We start from the raw sequence: 21930 nt of genomic DNA, 5'->3' as shown, positions 1-21930 counted from the left end.
GGTACATGTATCATCTCTGACAGGCATTGTAACGCAGTCTGGTTGGACGCTTTGGGTACCAATCTCTCTCTCTGAGCCAATCAGTGGGTGTGTTGTCTCGCTGTGTATTCTGGGAGAGGGTACTTAAGGTGCTGAGGTCACGTGGTTCTGGGTTCTGGTCCAGAAGTATGTTCTGACTCCATGGTCCTGGTCCTCCTGACCAGCCCCCAGGGGCCCTCATGGCCTGGCGTGCGGATCCATCCGTTTCCGAGTCTCGAGACTGGCTAGTACGAGGCCCAGTAACTAGGAGGATTTCAAGGTGGTGCGGTGCCGTCTCCGGATTGGAGAGGCCCAGCAATTCAAAACACAACCAGGGGAAGACTCTTCAGAAGAGGGCCATGCATGAGGCTGGCTGCTTGGTAAGAGCCTGGAAGCTGAGCTGAAAGGACACCAAGTAAATCCACACTCTTACGGTATCGCTGGCTGCAAGATTCTGGTACTGCAAGTTCCTAATTTCATCCTTCGGTTAGAACTACGTTCCTGTGAGAGACTTTGTGTTCATCTAAGGTTTTACAACCTACGGATGAGAGTTGGGAGAGGGCTATTTTGTCCAAGGCCTTTGATAGTCTTGAGTATCTCTGGAGAGTTATGGAGATGGCCCAATTTGGACCAGGTTTCATGAAATGGGTAAAAATGCTTTATAGGGCACCAGAAGCCAGAGTAAAAGGTGAATAATGAAAAGTCTGATAAATTTAGACTGGGGAGGGGGACAAGACAAGGGTGTCTGTGGTCTTCTGCTCAGGTGAAGGGTCTTAGAAGAAAAAGTAGCATTATACGTGGATGACCTACTGTTATTCCTTGGCGGTACACAGGATGCCCTTCAGAAAGCTATGGACATTATTAACAAATTTGGCCAAATTTCCAGACTTAAGATAAATTGGGAAAAATCTAGCCTTCTGCCAGTAGATCTTCTGGGAAGCCCCTTGCCTGAGGAGGTGACCCAGATCCAAGTAGCAAGTAAATTTAAATACATAGGAATAAAAGTATCCAGAGACCCTCAACAGTACACAGCAGATAATATAATCCTGTTACTGAATACATTTAGGAGGAAGACAAAAGTGTGGAAACGACTGCCATTATCTGTGGCAGGTCGCTGTAATTTAATCAAAATGATATGGATGCCGCAGCTTCTCTATGTATTGCATAACTCCCCAATTTGGTTATATAAAATGTGGTTTCCAAAGATAGACATGGTGTTCAGGGAACTGATTTGGAAAGGTGGGTCGGCAAGAATTCGATTGAGTACTTTGCAGTTACAAAAACAGGAAGGAGGAGTAGCGCTCCCACACCCCTTTAGCTACTTCCTCGTGTCACAACTCCAGTATATGGGGGGGGGGGTGTAATTTAGAAGGGGGAGAGGCAGGGAGAAAAATGCTCCTACAAAATACACCACATGACTCAATAGTGGAAGCTCTGGGGGAAGGATCCTTTCCATTAGGACTCCCTACTTTGAGTTTAATGACGAGAGTGTGGGACACAGCGAGGCTATATTAAAATACAGAGGATTTAATGAGTATATCCCCTTATGGAAGAATAGCAAATTGGGAGAACTGCAGAAGATGGGGACAGTGGGGTCACATTTGGTGTGAGTTTTTTTATCAATCCCCTTTGGTTCCCATTAATCTTTCTCCATGAACAAGAGGACGAAAAAATACAATCCTATGACCATAGGCCGCTTGCCGTTTAGGTCGCGAGCAGGAATGGCAATGTTGTAAATAAAACACTTACAAGCAATGATATTAAAGGATGAAATCAATGGAGTGTCAAGGTTATACCATGTATGTCAAGGTTATACCACTGGATGGAGATGGCCCACTATGCACTTGAGGTACTAGCCTGTCCAGCTGCACATATGATGTCAAAGTGAACCTTCAGCACAGAGAGGATTTGTGAGTAAGAAGCTGACTTTTGATTTAGACTTCAATTACAAAGCACTACCAAACATCCACTGCAAATATTACTGACAAAGCCAATACATTTATTTTACATACGTTTTACGAAGAAAAAAAAACACTTTTTGGAGAAATGGAGATATGGCAAGGGGTTAAAGTGCATCTGGGTGTGATATTTTGGGTGTTTTTTTTTTATTATTTACTTTTTTCTTTTTTACAAAGGATACAAATGTTATGCTGCAAAAAAGGCAGCATTTTTTCTCACTTTCAACCTTCTATTAAGGATACAATGAGATGCTGCACAAAAGGCAGCATTTTTTTTTTTTTACATTTCAACCTTCTATTAAAACTATTAACTACAAATGTGTCACAAAAAAGTTACCCAAATGAAATTATTATATATAATTTTTCAGATTTCTAATATTTATTTTTTCTCTGTACTATTTTGGGTGGTTAGGTGCTTTAATATTAGGATTATTTCTATACAAATTTCTACCTTCTAACCATTGGGAGCTTTCTGTATACTGTCTTGGTATAGCATACCCCTATGTGCTGTATATGGTTTCCTGCTCCTATGATCAGATTACTGCTTTTTCCAGACATTAACCTGCAAGGTCTGTTTGCACAAAATAGCAACAAACTAGAGCCTGCAATAAAATTTGCCATAATTCTTCCAATACATGTTTAATTGCAGAACAGAGGGTAACTGTAACTTGCAGTTTACTGCACTGGTGCAAAGTTAGAGGCAACAATGCAAAACAGGTTTGAGATGGCAAAACATGCATGTACTGGAATACAAAACAGACTGTGAAAGCTGCACAAACATCCACTCCTCGCTGCAATGTCTATGTGCCCAGTTAGGATAATATGTGTCTTGCATACTGTAGTATAATCTCTATACGACTCCGACAACAGAGTCAAGCTTGGATGAAGAGGATTTTGTTGTTCTCACAAAAGTAAGACTTGACTTGAAACCTAATATCTGCAGTATTGCTAAACTAAAAGAAGGTATACTGCACTTGAAAAATGCTGCTCTTCTAGTGCTGCAAGGATTCAACCCTTTGGGTGAATCCTAGTCAGGAACCACAACATGCAGCGGTGGTGGAGGCATTTTACACACCTCAAGTGTTGAATACCTGCAGAAGCCAGAGAGTAGTGAAGCAATAGCAATTCAACAGAAAGGTCATTATAAATGTAAGTATATATACTTTTCTTTTTCAAATAAGTCATCTTTCAAGTTTCACCCTGTAGTGACAGGGAACTTTAAAATCACACACTAATATATATTAATTTAGTAAACAAAATGTAATCAGTTCTTACTGCCAAATATGGGAACAGCGATGTTTTCTGCTCTGGAAACAGTGGAGGGCATCCCTGATGCAATCACTGCAATCCCATCAAAGAATGAAGAGTGTGGAGCAACTACAAAGATTGGAGATTCAGAGAAGCTTGCAGGCTTTCCAACAATGCGAACATGGAATCCCATCGAGAAAAAAAGGAGACGTCCAAGGCAACTTAAAACATACTTTGATACATTTCTGCCAGAAACATTAGGAAAAATATAATGAATCAGAATTTGTGATTAACAAAAAATATAAATTAAATAGGAAAATGTAAAATAACCTACATTCATACTTACATTTTATCTGCCATTTAGATGTAAGTGCTAAACTGAGAAATGTAAGCATATAGCAATGTTTATTTAAGCAGAAATAAAAAAAGTTCCCAAACCTCCTGGACACAGAAGGTTTTTACCTTAATGCAAAGAATGCACTGTTGTTTTGAATGTTGCACTTTTTAAGGGAATCTTCCCCAGATCTTAATGAAAGCAGAGATGAAAGGAGGGGTCCTGATGTCTATACATTCATTATCCAATCATGTGCAAGCAAAAATGTGTTTTTTTTTTTGTATTCTCCATTGCAAAGTTAACAGCTTATTTGCCTTTAGTAAATGAACAAGTACATTTTTCATCCATGAAAGGAATGGCCAAAACATGCAGGAAGAAGGAGGCAGAAGTAAGAAGGCAAAAGGAAGAAGGCAGAAGAAAGGAAGAAAGGAAGGGAGGGGCGGAAGGAAGGGAAGGAAGGGAAGGAAGGAACAGTTACATAGTAAGTGAGGTTAAAAAAAAGACACAAGTCCAACCTATGTGTGTGATTATATGTCAGTATTACCTTGTATATTCCTGTATGTTGTGCTCATTCAGGTGCTTATCTTAGGTCGCGTACACACGCGGGGACTGTTCGCCCAACTTTGTCCGCTGAACAGTGTTTCGGCGGACAGTCCGCTCGTGTGTGGGCTTTCAGCGGACAGTTTCAGCGAACAGTCCGCTGAACAAGGTTTTTCGGAAATTCCGAAAAACTGTCCGCTGAAACTTTGTTTCAGCGAACAGTCCCCTCGTGTGTAGGCTTGTTCGTCAAACTAAGTTCCGCGCATGCTCAGAAAGGATTTACACGCCGAAAGTTATAATGCAGTGTATAGGACGTCGTATTTTTCGTCCCGTCGTACGTGCCGTTCACGTCATCGCGCACGGTTTCAGCAAACTGTTCGTTCGTCGTGTGTGGCCATGTCCGTCCATGCTAATTTTGAGCGGACTGTTTGCTGAAACTGTTTGACGGACAAAGTTGGGCGAACAGTCCCCGCGTGTGTACGCAGCCTAATAGTTTCTTGAAACTATAGATGCTCCCCGCTGAGACTACGAGAAAGGAATTCCACATCCTTGCTGCTCTTACAGTAAAGAACCCTCAACGTAATTTAAGGTTAAACCACTTTTCTTCTAATTTTAATGAGTGGCCACAAGTCTTGTTAAACTCCCTACCGCAAAAAAGTTTTATCCTTATTGTGGGGTCACTAGTACGGTATTTGTAAATTTAAATCATATCCCCTCTCAAGCGTTTCTTCTCCAGAGAAAATAAGCTTAATGCTCGCAACCTTTCCTCATAAACAATATCCTCCAGACCCTTTATTAGCTTTGTTGCCCTTCTCTGTACTTGCTCCATTTCCAGTACATCATTCCTGAGGAAGAGATGTAGCTGGATAGCCGCACTCTGAATTATTCAACTTTATTTAAAAATATAATTAAAATCATAGCATCTAGGCTGGTAAACAGACTGACTGTTTACCAGCCTAGATGCTATGATTTTAATTATATTTTTGAAATAAAGTTGAATAATTCGGAGTGCGGCTATCCAGCTACATCTTTTCTACTTCAGTTCCTGTTGCAAACAGAGCCAGCACCCTGTGGGATTGTGGAGACAGCTGTTTTGGGAGAAGTCATTACCTTAGAGTGGTAATTCTTTGTATTTACATCCTTCCTGAGGACTGGTGCCCAGAACTGGACAGAACTCTCTAGGTGCAGCTGGATCAGAGTCTTGTAGAACGGGAGAATTATTGTTTTATCTCTGGAGTTGATCCCCTTTTTAATGCATGCCAATATTCTGTTTGCCGTGTTAGCAGCAGCTTGGCATTGCATGACATTGCTGAGCCTATCATCTACTAGGAACCCCAGGTCCTTTTCCATTCTAGATTCCCCCAGAGGTTCTCCCCCCCCCCCCCCCCACCCAGTGTATAGATTGCATTCATATTTTTGCCACTCAGATGCATTATTTTACATTTTTCTACACTGAACCTCATTTGCCATGTAGTTGCCTACCCCATTAATTTGTTCAGATCTTTTTGCAACGTTTTCACATCCTGCAGAGAAGTTATTGCCCTGCTTAGATTAGTATCATCCGCAAATACAGAGATTGAACTGTTTACCCAATCCTCTAGGTAGTTTATGAACAAATTAAAAGGGATTGGTCCCAGCACAGAACCCTAAGGGACCCCACTACCCACCCCTGACCATTCCGAGTACTCCCCATTTATCATCACCCTCTGAACTTGTCCCTTGAAGCCAGTCTTCAATCCATGTACTCACCCTATGGTCCATGCCAACTGACCTTATTTTGTACAGTAAACTTTTATGGGGGACTGTGTTAAATGCTTTTGCAAAATCCAGATACACCACATTTACAGGCTTTCCTTTATCTAGATGCCAACTCACCTCCTCATAGAAGATTAAATAGATTGGTTTGGCAAGAATGATTCTTCATGAATCCATGCTGATTACTGCTAATGAGACCGTTCTCATTACTAAAATCTTGTATATAGTCCCTTATCCCCTCCAAGAGTTTACATACTATTGATGTTAGGCTAACTGGTCTGTAATTCCCAGAGATGTATTGTGGGCCCTTTTTAAATATTGGTGCTACCATTGGCTTTTCTCCAATCACCTGGTACCATTCTAGTCAGTAAAAATTAGGAACAATGGTCTGGCAATTACTTGACTGAGTACCCCAAGTACTCTCGGTAGCAAGCCATCTGGTCCCGGTGATTTATTAATGTTAAGTTACCCAAGTCTCATTTTAATTTTATCATGTTAAACATGGCTTCCTGTGATGTGTCTTGAGGATAAAACACTGCAGTTTTGGATACTGAAGCCCTGCTGATTCCCTTGTGAAGACTGAGGAAAAGATAAATAAAAATTTACCCTGAAGGGTTTGGTATGGAATTTTGGGAAACCACATGCTTTTTTTTTCATGAGGTCCCCCTAAAATTCATATCAGACCTACAGGGTCTGGGGTAAATTGTGGCCTTTTTGTTTACATTCACCTGTCAGCCAGGAATTCCTGACTGAGAGATGAATAGAGTGGGCGGGGATATGTCACTGGTAATTAGGACAAGTGACTGCTGGTTCAGTGACTGCTGGCAGGAAGCTGTCACATTTAGCGATAATGCTATTAAATGTTTTGCTTCCCACTGCAGCCTGAGGTTTGGCAGGACACACATATACAATGCTGTGAAAAAGTATTTGACCCCTTTCTGATTTTTTATTTTTTTTGCATATTTGTCACATTTAAAATAACTCAAATTGTATTATTACACAAAGATAACCTGAGTAAATACAAAATGAAGTTTTTAAATGATGGCTTAATTTATTAGGGCAAAAAAAGCTGTCCAAACCTATAAGTAATTGCCCCCAAACCTAATCACTGGTTGTGCCACCCCAACTGCAATCAAGCGTTTGCGATACATGGCAATGAGTATTCCACATTGCTGTAGAGCAACTTTGGCCCACTCTTCTTTGCAGTTGTTTTAATTCAGCCACATTGGAGGGTTTTCCAGTATGAGCAGCCTGTGTAAGGTCATGATACAGCTTCTCAATTGAATTTAAGTCCAGGCTTTGACTAGGCCACTCCAAAACCTACATTTTACTTTGTTTGAACCATGTGGAGGTGAACTTGCTGTTGTGTTTCAGATCATTGTCCTGCTGCATAACCCAAGTGCGCTTGCGCTTGAGTACACAAACTGATGGCTTTAGGATTTTTTGGTAGAGCTCAGAATTCATGGTTCCATCAATTATGGTAGGTCGTCCAGGTGCTGAAGCTGCAAACTGTTGGTAGGATGTTCTTGTTATGAAATGCTGTATTTATTTTACACCGGATGTAACTGGATGCTCATCTTCCAAAAAGTTAATTTGTTGTCTCATCAGACCACAGAATATTTGCCTAAAAGTCTTGGCATAATCAAGATGTTTTTTGGAAAATGTGAGATGAGCCTTTGGTGTTCTTTTTGGTCAGCAGTGGCTTTGGCCTTTAAACTCACCCATGAATGCCATTTTTCCCAGGATCTTTCTTATTGTTGAATCATGAACACTGATCTTACCTGAGGCAAGTGAGGCCTGCAGTTCTTTAGATGTTGTTCTGGGTTCTTTTATGACCTCCTGGATGAGTTATCGTCATGCTCTTGGAGTAATTTTTGTGGGCCAGCCACTCCTGGGAAAGTTCCCCACTGTTCCAAGTTATCCCCATTTGCGGATAATGGCCCTCCCCATGGTTCACTGGAGTCCCAAAGCCTTAGCAATGGTGTTGAAACCCTTCCTAGACAGATGCATGAACATTACTTTGTTTCTAATCTGTTCTTGAGTTTGTTTGTTTTTTAGATTGTGGTATGATGTCTGGCTTTTTGTGATCTGTTAGCATGCTTCACTTTGTCAGACAGCTTCTATTTATGTGATTTCTTGATTCAACAGGTCTGGCAGTAATCAGGGCTGGGTGCGGCAAGTGAAATTTAACTCAGCTTTCCAAAAAATTGTGGTTCACAAATCATTCATGATTCAGCATGAGGGGGGCAATTACCTTTTCACATAGGGCCAGGCAGGTTTGAACAGCTTTTTTCCCTTAATAAATGAAATAATTTAAAAAACTGCATCTTGGATTTACTTGGGTTATCTTTGTGTAATATTAAAACTTGTCTGATGATCTGAAATTATTTAAGTGTAAGAAATATGCAAAAAAACATGCAAACAAAAATAAACAAAACAGGAATGAGGCAAATACTTTTTCACAGCACTGTAGTTTTGCCATTTGTCGAACCCCAGAACAAGCAAAATTCAGTTCAAACATCAATCCAAACAAAACCACTCCTACTCCTCTATCACACTGGAATACACTTATATTACCATTTGTTTTACTTTCATTTTATACATTAAAGAGGAGGGTCGGTTTAAAAAAAAAAAAAAAAAAAGTCAGCAGCTGCAAACACTGTAGCTGCTGACTTTTAATAAGCACTTACCTGTCCAGGTCGCCCGCGATGTCGGCTGCCCGAGGCTGAGCCGTCCCTCGGCTCTCGGGTCCCGGGGCCGCCATTTTAGTCAGTTACTAACCATTTTTTATGATTCTTTTATTACACCTACCTCTTTATAGTATCTTTGGGTATTGAAGGATATTGTATATATAATACAGATGTGTGTAATTTTCTAGATTGTGATTAGGATATGAAGTTTCCTTCAACCCTGATCTCCCTTTCTCCCTTCTCATCGGAGGTCTATATCCCTAGCTCTTTCTAAGCCCTAAATAGCAGGAGCTGGTGACTTAAGTTCCTACTCTCTGGATACAGTACATGCCTTTATGTTTAAAATTAAATGTATGTTGAGTTACTTATTGCCTTTTATTGTTTGTTATTATGCACGTATATGTGTATCTAAACACTGATTATTCTTTCAACTTGTTTTGATGTTGTAGAACAAAAAAAAAAAAAACTTAGGCCCCTTTCACACATGCGGATGATATGTCCGTATTTCATCCATCCGTTTGCGGATGAAATCCGGGCATACATTCATCCCTATGGGATAGCGGGTGTCTGTGGATGAACATCCGCAGACACCCGATTTCCTCCGCCTCCGGAACAGTCCGATTCTGCAGACGGAGGAAAATCCTATTTTTCTATCCGTCTGCAGAGCGGATCAGATGAACACGGACACACGGTCCGTGCTCATCCGATCCCCATAGAGGAGAGCGGAGAGCCGACAGGGCGGTCCCCGCACAGCGTGCGGAGACCGCCCTGTCCGCAGCCGGCTCAGCGGGGACAACGGAGCGATCCAGGCTGAGCGGGCGGATCATCACGGGGCGGATCATTACTGATCCGCCCCGTGTGAAAGAGGCCTTAAGGTATTCTAGTCTCCTGATGAAGGAGATTGAAAGCCTATCAAACACATTGAATAACAATACACCCTCACCACAGGGTTGAATTGGCAACTATGTATGGGTGGAATAAATAGTCAAGCATTTTTATTAAGAATGTATGAGTTTATACGCTGAGGTTATTCAGCAGAGTGTGTTGGTCAGCATATGTTAACCAATGTGAAACCATTGAAGTATTGTGTGATAATAAAATGAAGATTATACAAAACTATTTGGGTTTGTACATTGCATATTTGTGAGTGGCACCTGGGAAGTCTTGTAATTTTTTTTATTTTATTTTTTACTTTTTGATACTTTATAGGACAAATGACATTCATAGTATATCCCTACTTACAAATACTATAGTTTTTTTTTTTTTTTGCCTACTCACTTAAACAGCCTGCATGGCTTATTTAAGCTAAACTACGGTGCAAGAAAAACTTGGTACTTTTACTATGCAAATACATTTTACCAAAATGACTCTTCTCTACTGCTGAGTATATAGACCCACATGCAAGTACCATATTAGTATGCATGCCATACTAAGAAGTAGGTAAAATATGCAGAGGGCATAAAACATAAAAATTGCACCAACACTGTAAACAATAATTTCATAACATTACATAAAAAGGTTGAAAAAAAAAAGTAATAGTAAATTGAAGTGTGCAAATCAAAACTTGTGCAAATCAAAAATGAAAAAAATTCTGCCTCTGGATAAGGAAATATATAAAAAATTATGAAATTTAACATAATCATAAAACTAATCATCAATAACCCATAGTGTTGTGCTGGATTAGAAAGAACCAATATGAAGGAGCTAGCTATGTGTCATACCCCAACAGACCACAAGATGGGGTCAGTCAGTCATAAGACATACAGTACTTGCCTATTATCATGTATACAGTATATCTTTATTTTAACACCTGTATTGTTCTGGTTATTTGTAACAAATATGTCCACTTCTTAAATGAAATAACTGGGAAAACATTATAAATAAGAGCTGAAATGGTTATCATAAATTAAACTAATTAATAAAATGCAGCTGAATAATAAATTATACTCAATTGTTATAAATACAAATATATATTGTATACAATACAAATAAATTGTTAAAAATAATAAATAATATTGAAAAATAGGTAACTGATGATATATATGCATATGAATCACTACTAAGCTAGCATGTACAGTACTGTACATATGTTTTAGGCAGATGTGAAAAATGCTGTAAATTAGGAATGCTTTCAGAAATAGAAGTGTTAGTTATTTTTTATCAATTAATACAATGGAACATGGTAGAGAGATCCAAATCAAATCAATATTTGGTGTGATCACTCTTGCCTTCAAAAAAAGCGCATCAATTCCTCTAGGTACACTTGCACACAGTGCAGGAACTCAGCAGGCAATTTGCAAATATCTTGGAGAACTAATTGTTTATTTTTATCAATTTACAAAATGCAAAGTGAGCAAACGGAAGAAAAATCGAAATCAAATCAATAATTGGTGTGACTATCCTTTGGCTTCAAATCCGCATCAATTCTTCTAGGTACACACAGTGCTTGTTCACACAGTTTTTGAATAAACTTGGCAAGTAGGTTGCTCCAAACATCTTGGACAACTAACCAAAGATCTCATGTGGATGTAGGCTGCCTCAAAACCATTCTGTCTCTTCCTTTAATCTCAGACAGACTTGATAAATGTTGAGATCACGAAGGCCAAACCATCACTTCCAGGACTCCTTGTTCTTCTTTACGCTGGGGATAGTTCTTCACATTGGTATGTTTGGATTCATTGTCCTGCTGCAGAATAAATTTGGGGCCAATCACACACCTCCCTTATGGTATGCCATGATGGACAAATATCTGCTTGTATTTCGCAGCATATCTCTCTCTCATTTATATTTAATTTTTTTATAATATATATATATATATATATATATATATATATATATATATATATATATATATATATACACATATATATATACACATATACACACACATACATATATATTATACACACACATACACGACCTTTAATAACATCCAGTCCATAGGGTTTAATATTGAGTTGGTCCACCCTTTGCCACTATAACAGCTTTAACTCTTCTGGGAAGGCTGTCCACAAGGTTTAGGAGTGTGTCTATGGGAATGTTTGACCATTCTTTCAGAAGCCCATTTGTGAGGCAAGACATTAATGTTAGGTGAAAAGGCCTCACTCTGGTTAAGTTCAGAACTCTGTGCAGGCCAGTCAAGCTCCTCCACCCCAAACTCACTCGTCCATGTCTTTATGGATATTGCTTTGTACACTGGTGCACAGTCATGTTGGAAAAGGTAGGGGCCATCCCCAAACTGTTCCCACAAAGTTGGGAGCATTCATTTGTCCAAAACATCTTGGTATGTTGACGCCTTAAGCCCAAACCCTGAAAAACAAAGCCACACCATAATTCCCCCTCCACCAAATTATTTGGAACAGAGCAGAAAGAAAGGTCGATAAAGACATGGATGAGCAAGTTTGGGGTGGAGGAACTTGACTGGCCTGCACAAAGTCCTGAACCTCAACCCGATATAAAACCTTTTGGATGAACGAGAGCGGAGATTGGGAGTAAGGCCTTCTTATCTGACATCAATGCCTGACCTCACAAATGTGCTTTTAGAAGAATGGTCAAACATTCCCATAGACACACTCCTAAACCTTGTGGACAGCCTTTCCATAAGAGTTGAAGCTGTTATAGCTGCAAATGGTGGGTCAACTCAATATTGAACCCTACAGACTAAGACTGGAATGGCATTAAAGTTCATGTGTGTGTAAAGGTTTTTTTATAATATAAATAATATATATATATATATATATATATATATATATATTATATATACATACATATACACACACACACTAGTAACAGTTTTATTCCACTTCCCAATTATGTGCCACTTTGTGTTGGTCTATCGCATAAAATCCCAATAAAATACATTTACGTTTTTGGTTGTAACGTGACAAAAATGTGGAAGATGTCAAGGGGTGTGAATACTTTTTCAAGGCACTGTATCTATTAGTCTGCTACTTTTGCTTATAGATCCTCCCTTGGAGCCCAGGAACTTATTATTTCTTAGCTTCTATGACCTGGAACTAATTAGTAAAAATAACCATGCTTTTTTAGGACAAAAAACAAACAAACAATCTAAAATGGATTCTCATTATAAAAGGAAAAAAGTGAAACTAAACAACGCTTTTCACAAATTCTTATATAAAAACCAAAATTGCATACAACTGTTAGATTAAGACTTATGCAATAACTCCACTTTCAGGTGGACAAGACCTAACCATTTGGATTTTTTCCACCTGAATTAAAAAAATAATATATACAATAACTCCAGAGGCTAATATGTTTTTTTACCAACTCCTGTCTTAAAACAAAATGCATTCAGCTGCTAATTTAGGGCATAGCCAATGACTCCCCTTTCAGGTGGGCTAAACCTAACAATTTAGATTTGTTCCACCTGAACTAAAAAATAAATAAATAACCACAAACAAAAAAAAATAATCCACGGGCTTATCCTTGAAAATGTGAAAAATATGTCAAGGTCCTCCATAATATTCCAAAAACTGGGGCCAAATCTGGGACTTCCCTCTAAACCTTAGTCCATTGCAAAGAAACATTAACTAGAAAATTCTTACCATCCATGCCACTCACTAAAGGCCGCTAACAAACTATTTGTTTCCCCCAGTGTTGCACCTTAGTGACAATGAGGCTACCTCCATTTTGAGTTTATTCAGTTGTTGTTACATGAACTGAAGTTTTTCCTACCTCAGCTGTCCATTTGATCAGCTCTCTCAGCCAATGGCTGAGAGCACTGACTGCAGCGTTCTGGCAGGGGGGGTCGTCCCCCTGTCAGAACACAAAAGAACAGCAAGGGAGATCGCTGTAATAACATCATTAGTATAGTGGCTCCAATCTGAGCTGTCAGGTTTTTTTCGTTCAGCTTGCTATGGGTTCAACTTAAAAAAATAATAAAAAAAAAGTGTACTAGGCATAAACTGATATTTACAGACCCACAAGGAGAACCACACTATCAAACTAGTGTCCTAATCTTTCCTTACCACTACTAACTGCAACCCTCACACTCTAATCCCCACCAGGCCTTAGGCCACATTGATCTTTTAAAACAGATGGCTACTTTCATTTCCACGTGGATAAAACAAAAAAAAAAAAAAAAAAAAGGATTTTTGTACTCACCGTAAAATCCTTTTCTCTGAAGTTCATTGATGGACACAGCATCTTTATCTTGACCTTAGGGTTATATCGCCCCTTTAGGAAAGGACTAGGCAGAAAGTGTTAAAAACAGCAAGACTTGCACAGTACCACCCAGTGGGCGGTCCTACTGGCTATAACCCCTCACACTGCATCCAGCGGCTCAGTTCGTCAAAAGCAGTACAAACATATATAGGAGGGGTGGAACTTCAGAGAAAAGGATTTTATGGTGAGTACAAATATCCTATTTTCTCTTTCATTGACGGACACAGCATCTTCATCTTGACCTTAGGAATGTCCCCAAGCAGTGTAAAAAAAGAGGGGTGGGAACAGCAAGAATATAATTCCACCCATAACAATCAGAGCTCCTCAACGGAGGAGTTGCAACCTTAAAACAGCCACCTGCAAAACCTTGCGGCCGAAGTAAGCATCCGAAGATGCGCTCACATCAACCTTGTAAAATTTGGTGAAAGTGTGAATGGATGACCAGGTCACCACCTTACACGCCTGAGAAACAGATGCTTGATGTCGGAAATCTCAAGAGGCACCAATTGCCCTGGGCGAATGTGCTGTGACAGGAAAGGGAGACGCCCGCCTTTTTATGGCATAAGCCTGAACCACAATCTGTCTGATCCACCGAGAAATGGTGGCAGACGAGACTGCCAGTCCCTTCTTCAGACCAGCCACTGATACAAAGTCCGACCTCCGAAAAGGAGCCATAGCAGACAGATACACCCGCAGAGCCCAGACCACGTCCAAGGAATGCAAAGCCACCTCTTTGGGGTGTGACGGCCGAGGACATAAGGACGGAAGCACAATGTCCTCATTTAGATGAAAGGCAGAAACAACCTTTGGCAGAAAATGAAGGCTGTGGACACAGCACCGCTTTATCCTTGTGGAGGATCAAGTAGGGAGACTTGCAAGACAAGGCCACCAACTCAAAAACCCTCCTGACAGATGTAATAGCCACTAGACTATTTTCTGAGAGCGTGTCAATAAGGGGCTCTCCCTAATGTTTTCAAAGGGCAGTTTCTGAAGCACCGAGAGTACAAGATTCAAATCCCATGGAGGTAGCAGTGGTCGAACCGGAGGGGCCACATGTCAAACCCCCTGAACAAACGTACTCATCAATGAATGAGTCGCTAAGGGTCGCTAAAAAAAGACCGCCCCTTAATGGTGCTTAAGGCTCTACTCCTCACTGCAAAAACAGCAGGGTCCTGGAAACTATGTGCGCGGACGCCACCCCATCTCCACACACATGGAGATGTAGGCCTTCCCCATACGATGATAAATCTTCAGAGAAGATGACTTCTGTGTTCTCAGCATAGTGGAGATTACTGAAACCGACAGACCTCGGTCCCTTAGCACCTGGCTTTCAACAGCAATGGCGTTAAAGCCAGTGACGGTAAAGCAGGATGAAGTATTGGACCTTGCGACAGAAGGTCCTTTCACATCGACAGTCGCCAAGGAACATCTGCCACCAATCTGGGGCAATCGGAATTACCGGAATCCCCTTGGCCTCCACTCTGCAAAGCAGACGTGGTAGAAGTTCGAGTGGGGGAAAAGCATAAATCAGCCGATAATGCCCCCATGGAGCCACCAACGCGTCTGTCGCATCTGCCCCGGGATCCTTTGACCTGGCCACAAACCTCTGTACCTTCTGATTGAGTTGAGAAGCCAGGAGATCCACATCTGGCGTGCCCCACCTTAGGCAAAGGAGCTGAAATACATCCGGATGTAGCGACCATTCCCCTTGGTCCAGCATGTCTGACGGCTTAGGTAGTCCGCTTGCCAATTTTCTACGCCCGGATTGTACACATCCGACAGAGCTGGTGCACGCCGCTCTGCCCACCGCAGGATGTGAGCGTCCTCCAGTGCTGCAGCAAAGCTCCTTGTTCCTCCTTGATGGTTGACATATGCCACCGCTGTGGCGTTGTCTGACTGGATCCTGACCTGACGCCCCTACAGCCTCTGTGACCATGTAGAGAGCCACCGCCTGATCGCCCGAAGTTCCAGTACATTGATCAGCAGGCGAGATTCTTCCTGGGTCCAGCGACCCTGGGCCGACTGTACACCACAAACTCCCCCCCCCAACCAGTCAGGCTGGCATCCGTTGTGATCCTCATCCAATGAAAAGGAAGGAACGTCTTTCAGGACCCAAAGGGCCAGCGACCTCAGCCACCAGAGCAGGGAATCCCTGACTAGTTGGCTCACTCGAATTTGACAATCCAGGGACAATGGAGATATGTCCCATTTGGGCAGGATCTCCTTTTGCAAGACTCGAGTGTGGAATTGAGCATACGGTACCACCTCAAAGTGGCTACCACCTGCGGGACACCAACAACTTTACCGCAGCTTGAAGAGTCTGCAGCTTGTCTGAAGGGAGAAAGACTCTCGCCTCTGAGGAGTCCACAAGCAGGCCCAGGGATTCCAGGCATTGAATCGGCACCAACACCGACTTCTGTAGGTTCAGTACCCAACCAAACTCCCGAAGAGTTTGCATGGGGATTGCCACATCCTCCCTAAATTCTGAGGCAGAAGCTGCCCTCAGAAGGAAGTTGTCCATGTAACCCATGATTGCGATCCCTCGCTGCCTTATCAAAGCCAAAATTGGGGCTAGCACCTTTGTGAAGCCCCTCGGTGCCGGCACCAGGACAAAGGGGAGAGCTACAAATTGGTAGTGCTCATCCACCAATTGCAGAAACCTCTGATGCTTGATGCATATGGGGACATGCAAGTATGTGTCCTTGATGTCCAGGGATGCCAGAAAATCCCCCTGATGGAGTGCAGCAACCACTGAGCGAACCGATTCCATCCTGAACCTTTGTACTTTCACAAAGTTGTTGAGGGTCTTGAGGTCCAGGACCGGACAGACCTCTTCCTTCTTGGGGACTACAAACAGATTGGAGTAGAATTCCTGAAACCTCTCTGGCATCGGTACAGGCACTATCACACAGCTCCTGTACTGCCCCGAACAGGGCTTCCCGACGAGCCAGAAGAAGATGAAGGCTGGAGGGAAAAATCCTGTTTGGTGGACAAGAAAGAAACTATCTTGTATACTGATGAAACCAGTTTGCAAAACCACTGGTCGGAAAGCAGGGAGGTCCACCGGACTGCAAACTCCCGAAGGCGACCCCCTTGCCCGACTCTCGCAAACCTACATGTGGTAACAGATTTGCTCACAGGCTTATTTGGCTTGCAAAACCAAGGACGCTTTTGTCCCTCAGCAGGCACCTTTTCGGACTGGGAACGCTTACCTGCCGACCCAGGTGGACGAAAAATCCGCTTCTGAGCAGAAAAAGAGGGCCCTTGCCTACAGCGTGGCTCCTTACCTTTTCTGGACTGTGGGAGCAACGTACTCTTACCCCCAGTAACATTCTTAATAATGTCATTTAGTGAGGCTCCAAAGAGCCTCTCTCCCTGCAAGGGAAAGTCCGCCAGTGCTTTCTTAGATGCCTGGTCCACAGACCAGCATTTCAGCCAAATCAGGTGATGTAGCCCTACTGCTGATACTGAGGCTCTAGAGAGGAAGGGGGCCATATCTAAGGCTGCATCACAGACATACTTAAGGCCCTGCACCAACTGGTCCGCCAGCTCCACGCAGACCGGGGAAGTCTGTTGCTTCTCCAACTTACAGTGCAACGATTTAGCCCATTCAGTAAGCGTCTGACACCAGGGCTGTGGCTAACACTAGCCGCAATGCTGACCCCACCACCGTAAACATGGACCGGGCAACCGCCTCGGCCCTTCTGTCGGCAGGGTCCTTAAAAGCAGGAGTCCCTTCCACCGAAATCATGGTTACCTTATTTAACCTGGATACCGTCAACAATTGGAGGAGATGTTCATTTCTTCAGGAAACGTTCCTCAAAAGGGGCATTGCACCGCCATGAGTTTCAGGGCTGAAAAGATCCACTGCTGTTTTCCCCACTCCTTGTAAATAAACGTAAAATGGATGCAAGGGAAAAACCTGACTGTGGCTACAGAAAAATGTCCACAGCCCCAGGAAAATGTCCGTGGAGCGCGCAACGGCCTCCCCACATGGCAAACACACCGCAAACACCCCACTGTGGCCCAGAAACAGGGAAGAGAATGAGCAGACCCAGCGCAGCCCCCAGTCAGGACCCAGAGCCCCCCGGAGGACCCCTGGCTGGGTACCGCCCCTGGATCAGATGGGGCATGTCGTGGCTGACCCAGTGCATAGCTAGGGCCTTCTCACGCTCGATGGCCAGGCTGAGGAGACTACCAGGATCTATATTATCCAGCCTCTTACCCAGCTCGGCTGTTGACTGTAGATCACAGGAATCAAAAATGCTGAAAAAAAAAAAATAAAAAATAAAAAATAAAAAAGATTCCCAGGACCAATGATCCCACTGACAGCCAGGTCCTTCTATACTAGACAGAAAAAAACTGAGCTGCTGGATGCAGTGTGAGAGGTTATAGCCAGTAGGACCGCTTCCTGGACGGTACTGTGCAAGTATTGCTGTTTTTAACACTTTCTGCCTAGTCGTCACCTAAAGGAGTGATATAACCCTAAGGTCAAGATGAAGATGCTGTGTCCATCAATGAACAAAAGAGAAAAAGGGATATCTAAAAAGTGAAGAAAATTTTTTGATCCTCTGCAGATTTTGTAAGTTTGCCCACTTATAAATAAACAAAAGGGTCTATAAATGTTATCACAGGTGTATTTTAAATGATCGAGACTATCAACCATAAATTCAGGGAAAAAAAACACACGATACAAATGTTATAAATTGAGTTGCAGTTCAGTAAGTAAAATAAATATTTGATCCCTTACCAACAATAACTATGGCTCCCACAGACTGGCTACAGCATGTGCTCATGTGGTACACAGATTAGTCCTGTCAATTTATAAAAGGTGCTTCTAACGACAACTCATTATGTGTATAAATGACACCTGTCCACAGAGTCTCTTTCTAGCATTTAGGCTGGGTTCACACCGCTGCGGCAGCGAGAACCGGATGTGATTCGCACCGCACTGCAGTGCAAATCACATCCGATCTCTGTGCGATACGAGTTCAGCCATACAGATAGTATGGCTGAATTCGCATCGCACCCGCCGCAAACTCACACAGGACCCTTTTTTTGGTCCGCAGCAGAATCGGATCGCATGGGTGTTCACACCATGCGATCCGATTCCTGTCCGAGTTTGCAGATTGCACTGCGATATGCGAACTGATCTGGGGGTGTCATTAAGGTTTCACTGACACTCCCAGCAGTCTGCATAGGGTGTGAACTGCCGGCGGGAGGCATGCGATGCGGGAAAACGCCGCGGATTTGCGGCGTTCCCGCATCGCTCCAGTGTGAACCCAGCCTAAAACCTCACCATCATAGTCAAGACCAAAGAGCTGTCAAAGGATGTCAGGGACAACATTGTAGACCTGCACGAGGCTGGAATGGGCTACCAGACCATAAGTCAAGAAGCTTGGTGAGAAGGAGACAACTGTTGGAGAGATTATTCACAAAAAACGGAAGAAATACAAAAAACACACACACACCAATCGTCCTCAGTCTGGAGCTCAATGCAAGATTTCGCCTCATGGGGTAAGGATGATCATGAGAAAAGTGAGGGATAAGCCCAGAACTACACAGGAGGAGCTTGGGAATGATCTCAAGGCAAGGTGGGCTAGCATTTTCAGTTATGTCTGAATGATTACAAAAAAAAATTCAAAAACAACTATGTATTCCTGAACCCAGCGCTAAATGGATTATATATATACTATCCCTGCAGCTGCTGTTATCATAAAACTCCAAACACTAACAGCGCTAGATATTAACCACATGAAAATTTTCAGTTTTTCATTACCATGCATAAAACTGCATCACAAACTCATAAAATTGCATGCATAAAAAAGTTAAACCAAAATAAATAATAATGAAATAAATATTGCTCCTGCTACATACACCACAGTGAACTACCAATCCATATAGTGTTTAGCATCTACATGCTCCAGCTTATATAATTGTCTTGAGTGTGTAACAGTATTCATGCAATAAAAAAATCATTTAACAGTGTCCATATGAATCCATGGGACAGATAGAAAGGGGTGTAGCCACACAGAGTGTCCAACCAATTCCCAATAGTGAGAGTATCGCTTCCTTATCCTACACCTTCACCGTTCACACCATGTGCACTATCCCTTAGGTAGCTGCTTACCAGAGGGTCTATGCAATAAACCCCCACACACATCTGAAAATATATGTCAGCCCAGACCCCCTCACACACCTGTATATATGCTAGCCCCCCTCACACCTGTAAAGATGTCAGCCCCCCTCACACCTGTATTTATGTCAGCCCCCCCCCCCCCTCACACACACACACCTGTATATATGTCAGCTCCCCCACACACCTGTATAAATGGCAGCCCCTACACACATCTGTATAAATGAACCCCCCCCCCCCCCACACACACACACACACACACACACACCTGTATAGAGTGGTGGCTGGTGCTTAAATTTTTTCGGGAGGGGGCGCAAACAAACTCAAAAATTCTGAAAAAAGAAAAAAAAAAACATCAATTGCAGCCTCACTGTGCCCATTAAACGCAGCCACTGCCATTAAATGCAGCCACTGTGCCCCATCACATGCAACCACTGTGCCCATTTAAAAGTTAACACTGTGATCCCCACCCCGGCCGCGCGCTGGCTGCCCAGCACTTACCCTATCTCAGTGGGGCAGTGGGTGATGCGGCGAGCTGCGTCCTGCATGTGTCTCCTCTCTTCCTCCTGGTCCAATCACACCGCCTGTCGTTTTAGCCAATCGGGTGATGGGTAACACACCCACGCTTCCTGATTGGCGGAGAGGCAGTTCAGTGTTAGAACAGCATATGAATATTTTCTTTTCTAACACACTTTGGTTAACTGCAAGCCCAATGTTCTGCGCTCGCAGTTCCCCTTTTTTGAAGCCTATTAGAGTTTATGGCTCTAATCAGGTGCTTTAAAAATACATGCCTGCCGCTGTAATATGATACATAGAGGAGGGTGGCTGGAGAGAGGGGGCGGCGCCCGTGCACCCTTAATGGGTGCACTGCCACTGCCTGTATATATGCCAGCCCAGCCCAGCCCCCCCCCATACATATACACACACACACACACACACACACACCTGTATAATATCAGCCCCACACATACACAGATCTGTAAAACACACAAGGCTCTGCCCGCCCCCTTGTTTTAACAAAGCTGACATATTGCTGACACAGAAAAGCCCAGTACGCCAGGGGTGCACATGCACATAGTAGCCAGAGGTGGCAGTAAAGAGCTTGATGTCTGACCTAGCTTTTCAGATGTTGGCAAACCATCGTGGAACGCATGCCCTGTCGCCATGACACGTGGACCAGGCAGACAATGGATGGTAATAGCCCAGAAAGACACCGGCATCAGCCTTGCCCCAACACCAGGAGTATCCAATTTCAGGAGGGCTTTACCCCCAACAAGAGGACCTTTTACCACAGGACCAAATGGCAGGAACACTTCAGCTGAAGCCATAGAAATGTCTGTAGCGAGGACAGAAAAGGAGCATTTCCAAAAGGTACTGACCTCCTTTTATTCTATTCAGGAATGTCCTATGGCGGGCAAGGGGGTGGAGTGGACCCACAGTCAGCTGGCATGAGACAGAGCCAGGAAATATATATTCTATATTTCTCCCACTTTCTCCTCCAAAGATGTCTGGTTTATCCTATATATCTACAAGGCACATCAGTTAACCAAGGGTGATCAGCCCTCACTTGCCGGTTTACATCTGAACAGCTAAACAGGCCTAAAACATATGCATGAACAAAACAACATGTGTAACACATGTACACATACCAGCCAATGATACAAAAACTTTATACTCACCAGATCCACTCACTGATTGAGTATTTCACAGAACCTTCAGTACCACTCAAGCAGGGTTTCAGACTTTACGAACAAGCGCAAATCTTGTTCACCACAGAGATGAGTGCCTTCGGTTCTGAGAGTCTTGTAGAGTTCAGGGCGTCTTAGTGTAGTGCCCTGCTCCTGATGGGTAGACGATATAAGTAGAAATTTAGTTTGTCTGAGCTGTAGTTTAAGCTCAGACTAATTATGTCAAAATTCTGGTTCTGTTCCAGTTCAGCTGGGTTGTGTGGTTTTCCACTTGGCCGAGGGGTAGTGCTCTCATTATTGTCCAAGGTTGGAAACTGCAACAAGCTGGGTGTATTGAGTGCCTCTTTGCCCAGAAACAGTCAGTGGGAGTGGTCTGCCC

The 21930-nt window shown here is 42.9% G+C and overlaps 1 protein-coding gene across 5 annotated transcripts in view; it reads right to left on the bottom strand.

The window, feature by feature from the left end:
• The window catches only part of LPCAT2 (lysophosphatidylcholine acyltransferase 2), a 322785-nt gene that overhangs the window by 193267 nt on the left and 107588 nt on the right, over positions 1-21930 (bottom strand). For all 5 annotated transcript variants that reach the window (XM_077458072.1, XM_077458053.1, XM_077458081.1 and 2 more), the window contains exon 4: positions 3252-3469. In XM_077458072.1, the coding sequence (XP_077314198.1) occupies positions 3252-3469 (218 nt within the window). The remainder of the gene's footprint in view (positions 1-3251; positions 3470-21930) is intronic.

Source organism: Lithobates pipiens, unplaced genomic scaffold (genome assembly GCF_037356315.1).
Source record: "Lithobates pipiens isolate NorthernLeopardFrog02 unplaced genomic scaffold, aLitPip1_a1.2 Scaffold_10, whole genome shotgun sequence".
Classification (NCBI taxonomy): domain Eukaryota; kingdom Metazoa; phylum Chordata; class Amphibia; order Anura; family Ranidae; genus Lithobates; species Lithobates pipiens.
This window is presented reverse-complemented; position numbering and strand designations above follow the sequence as displayed.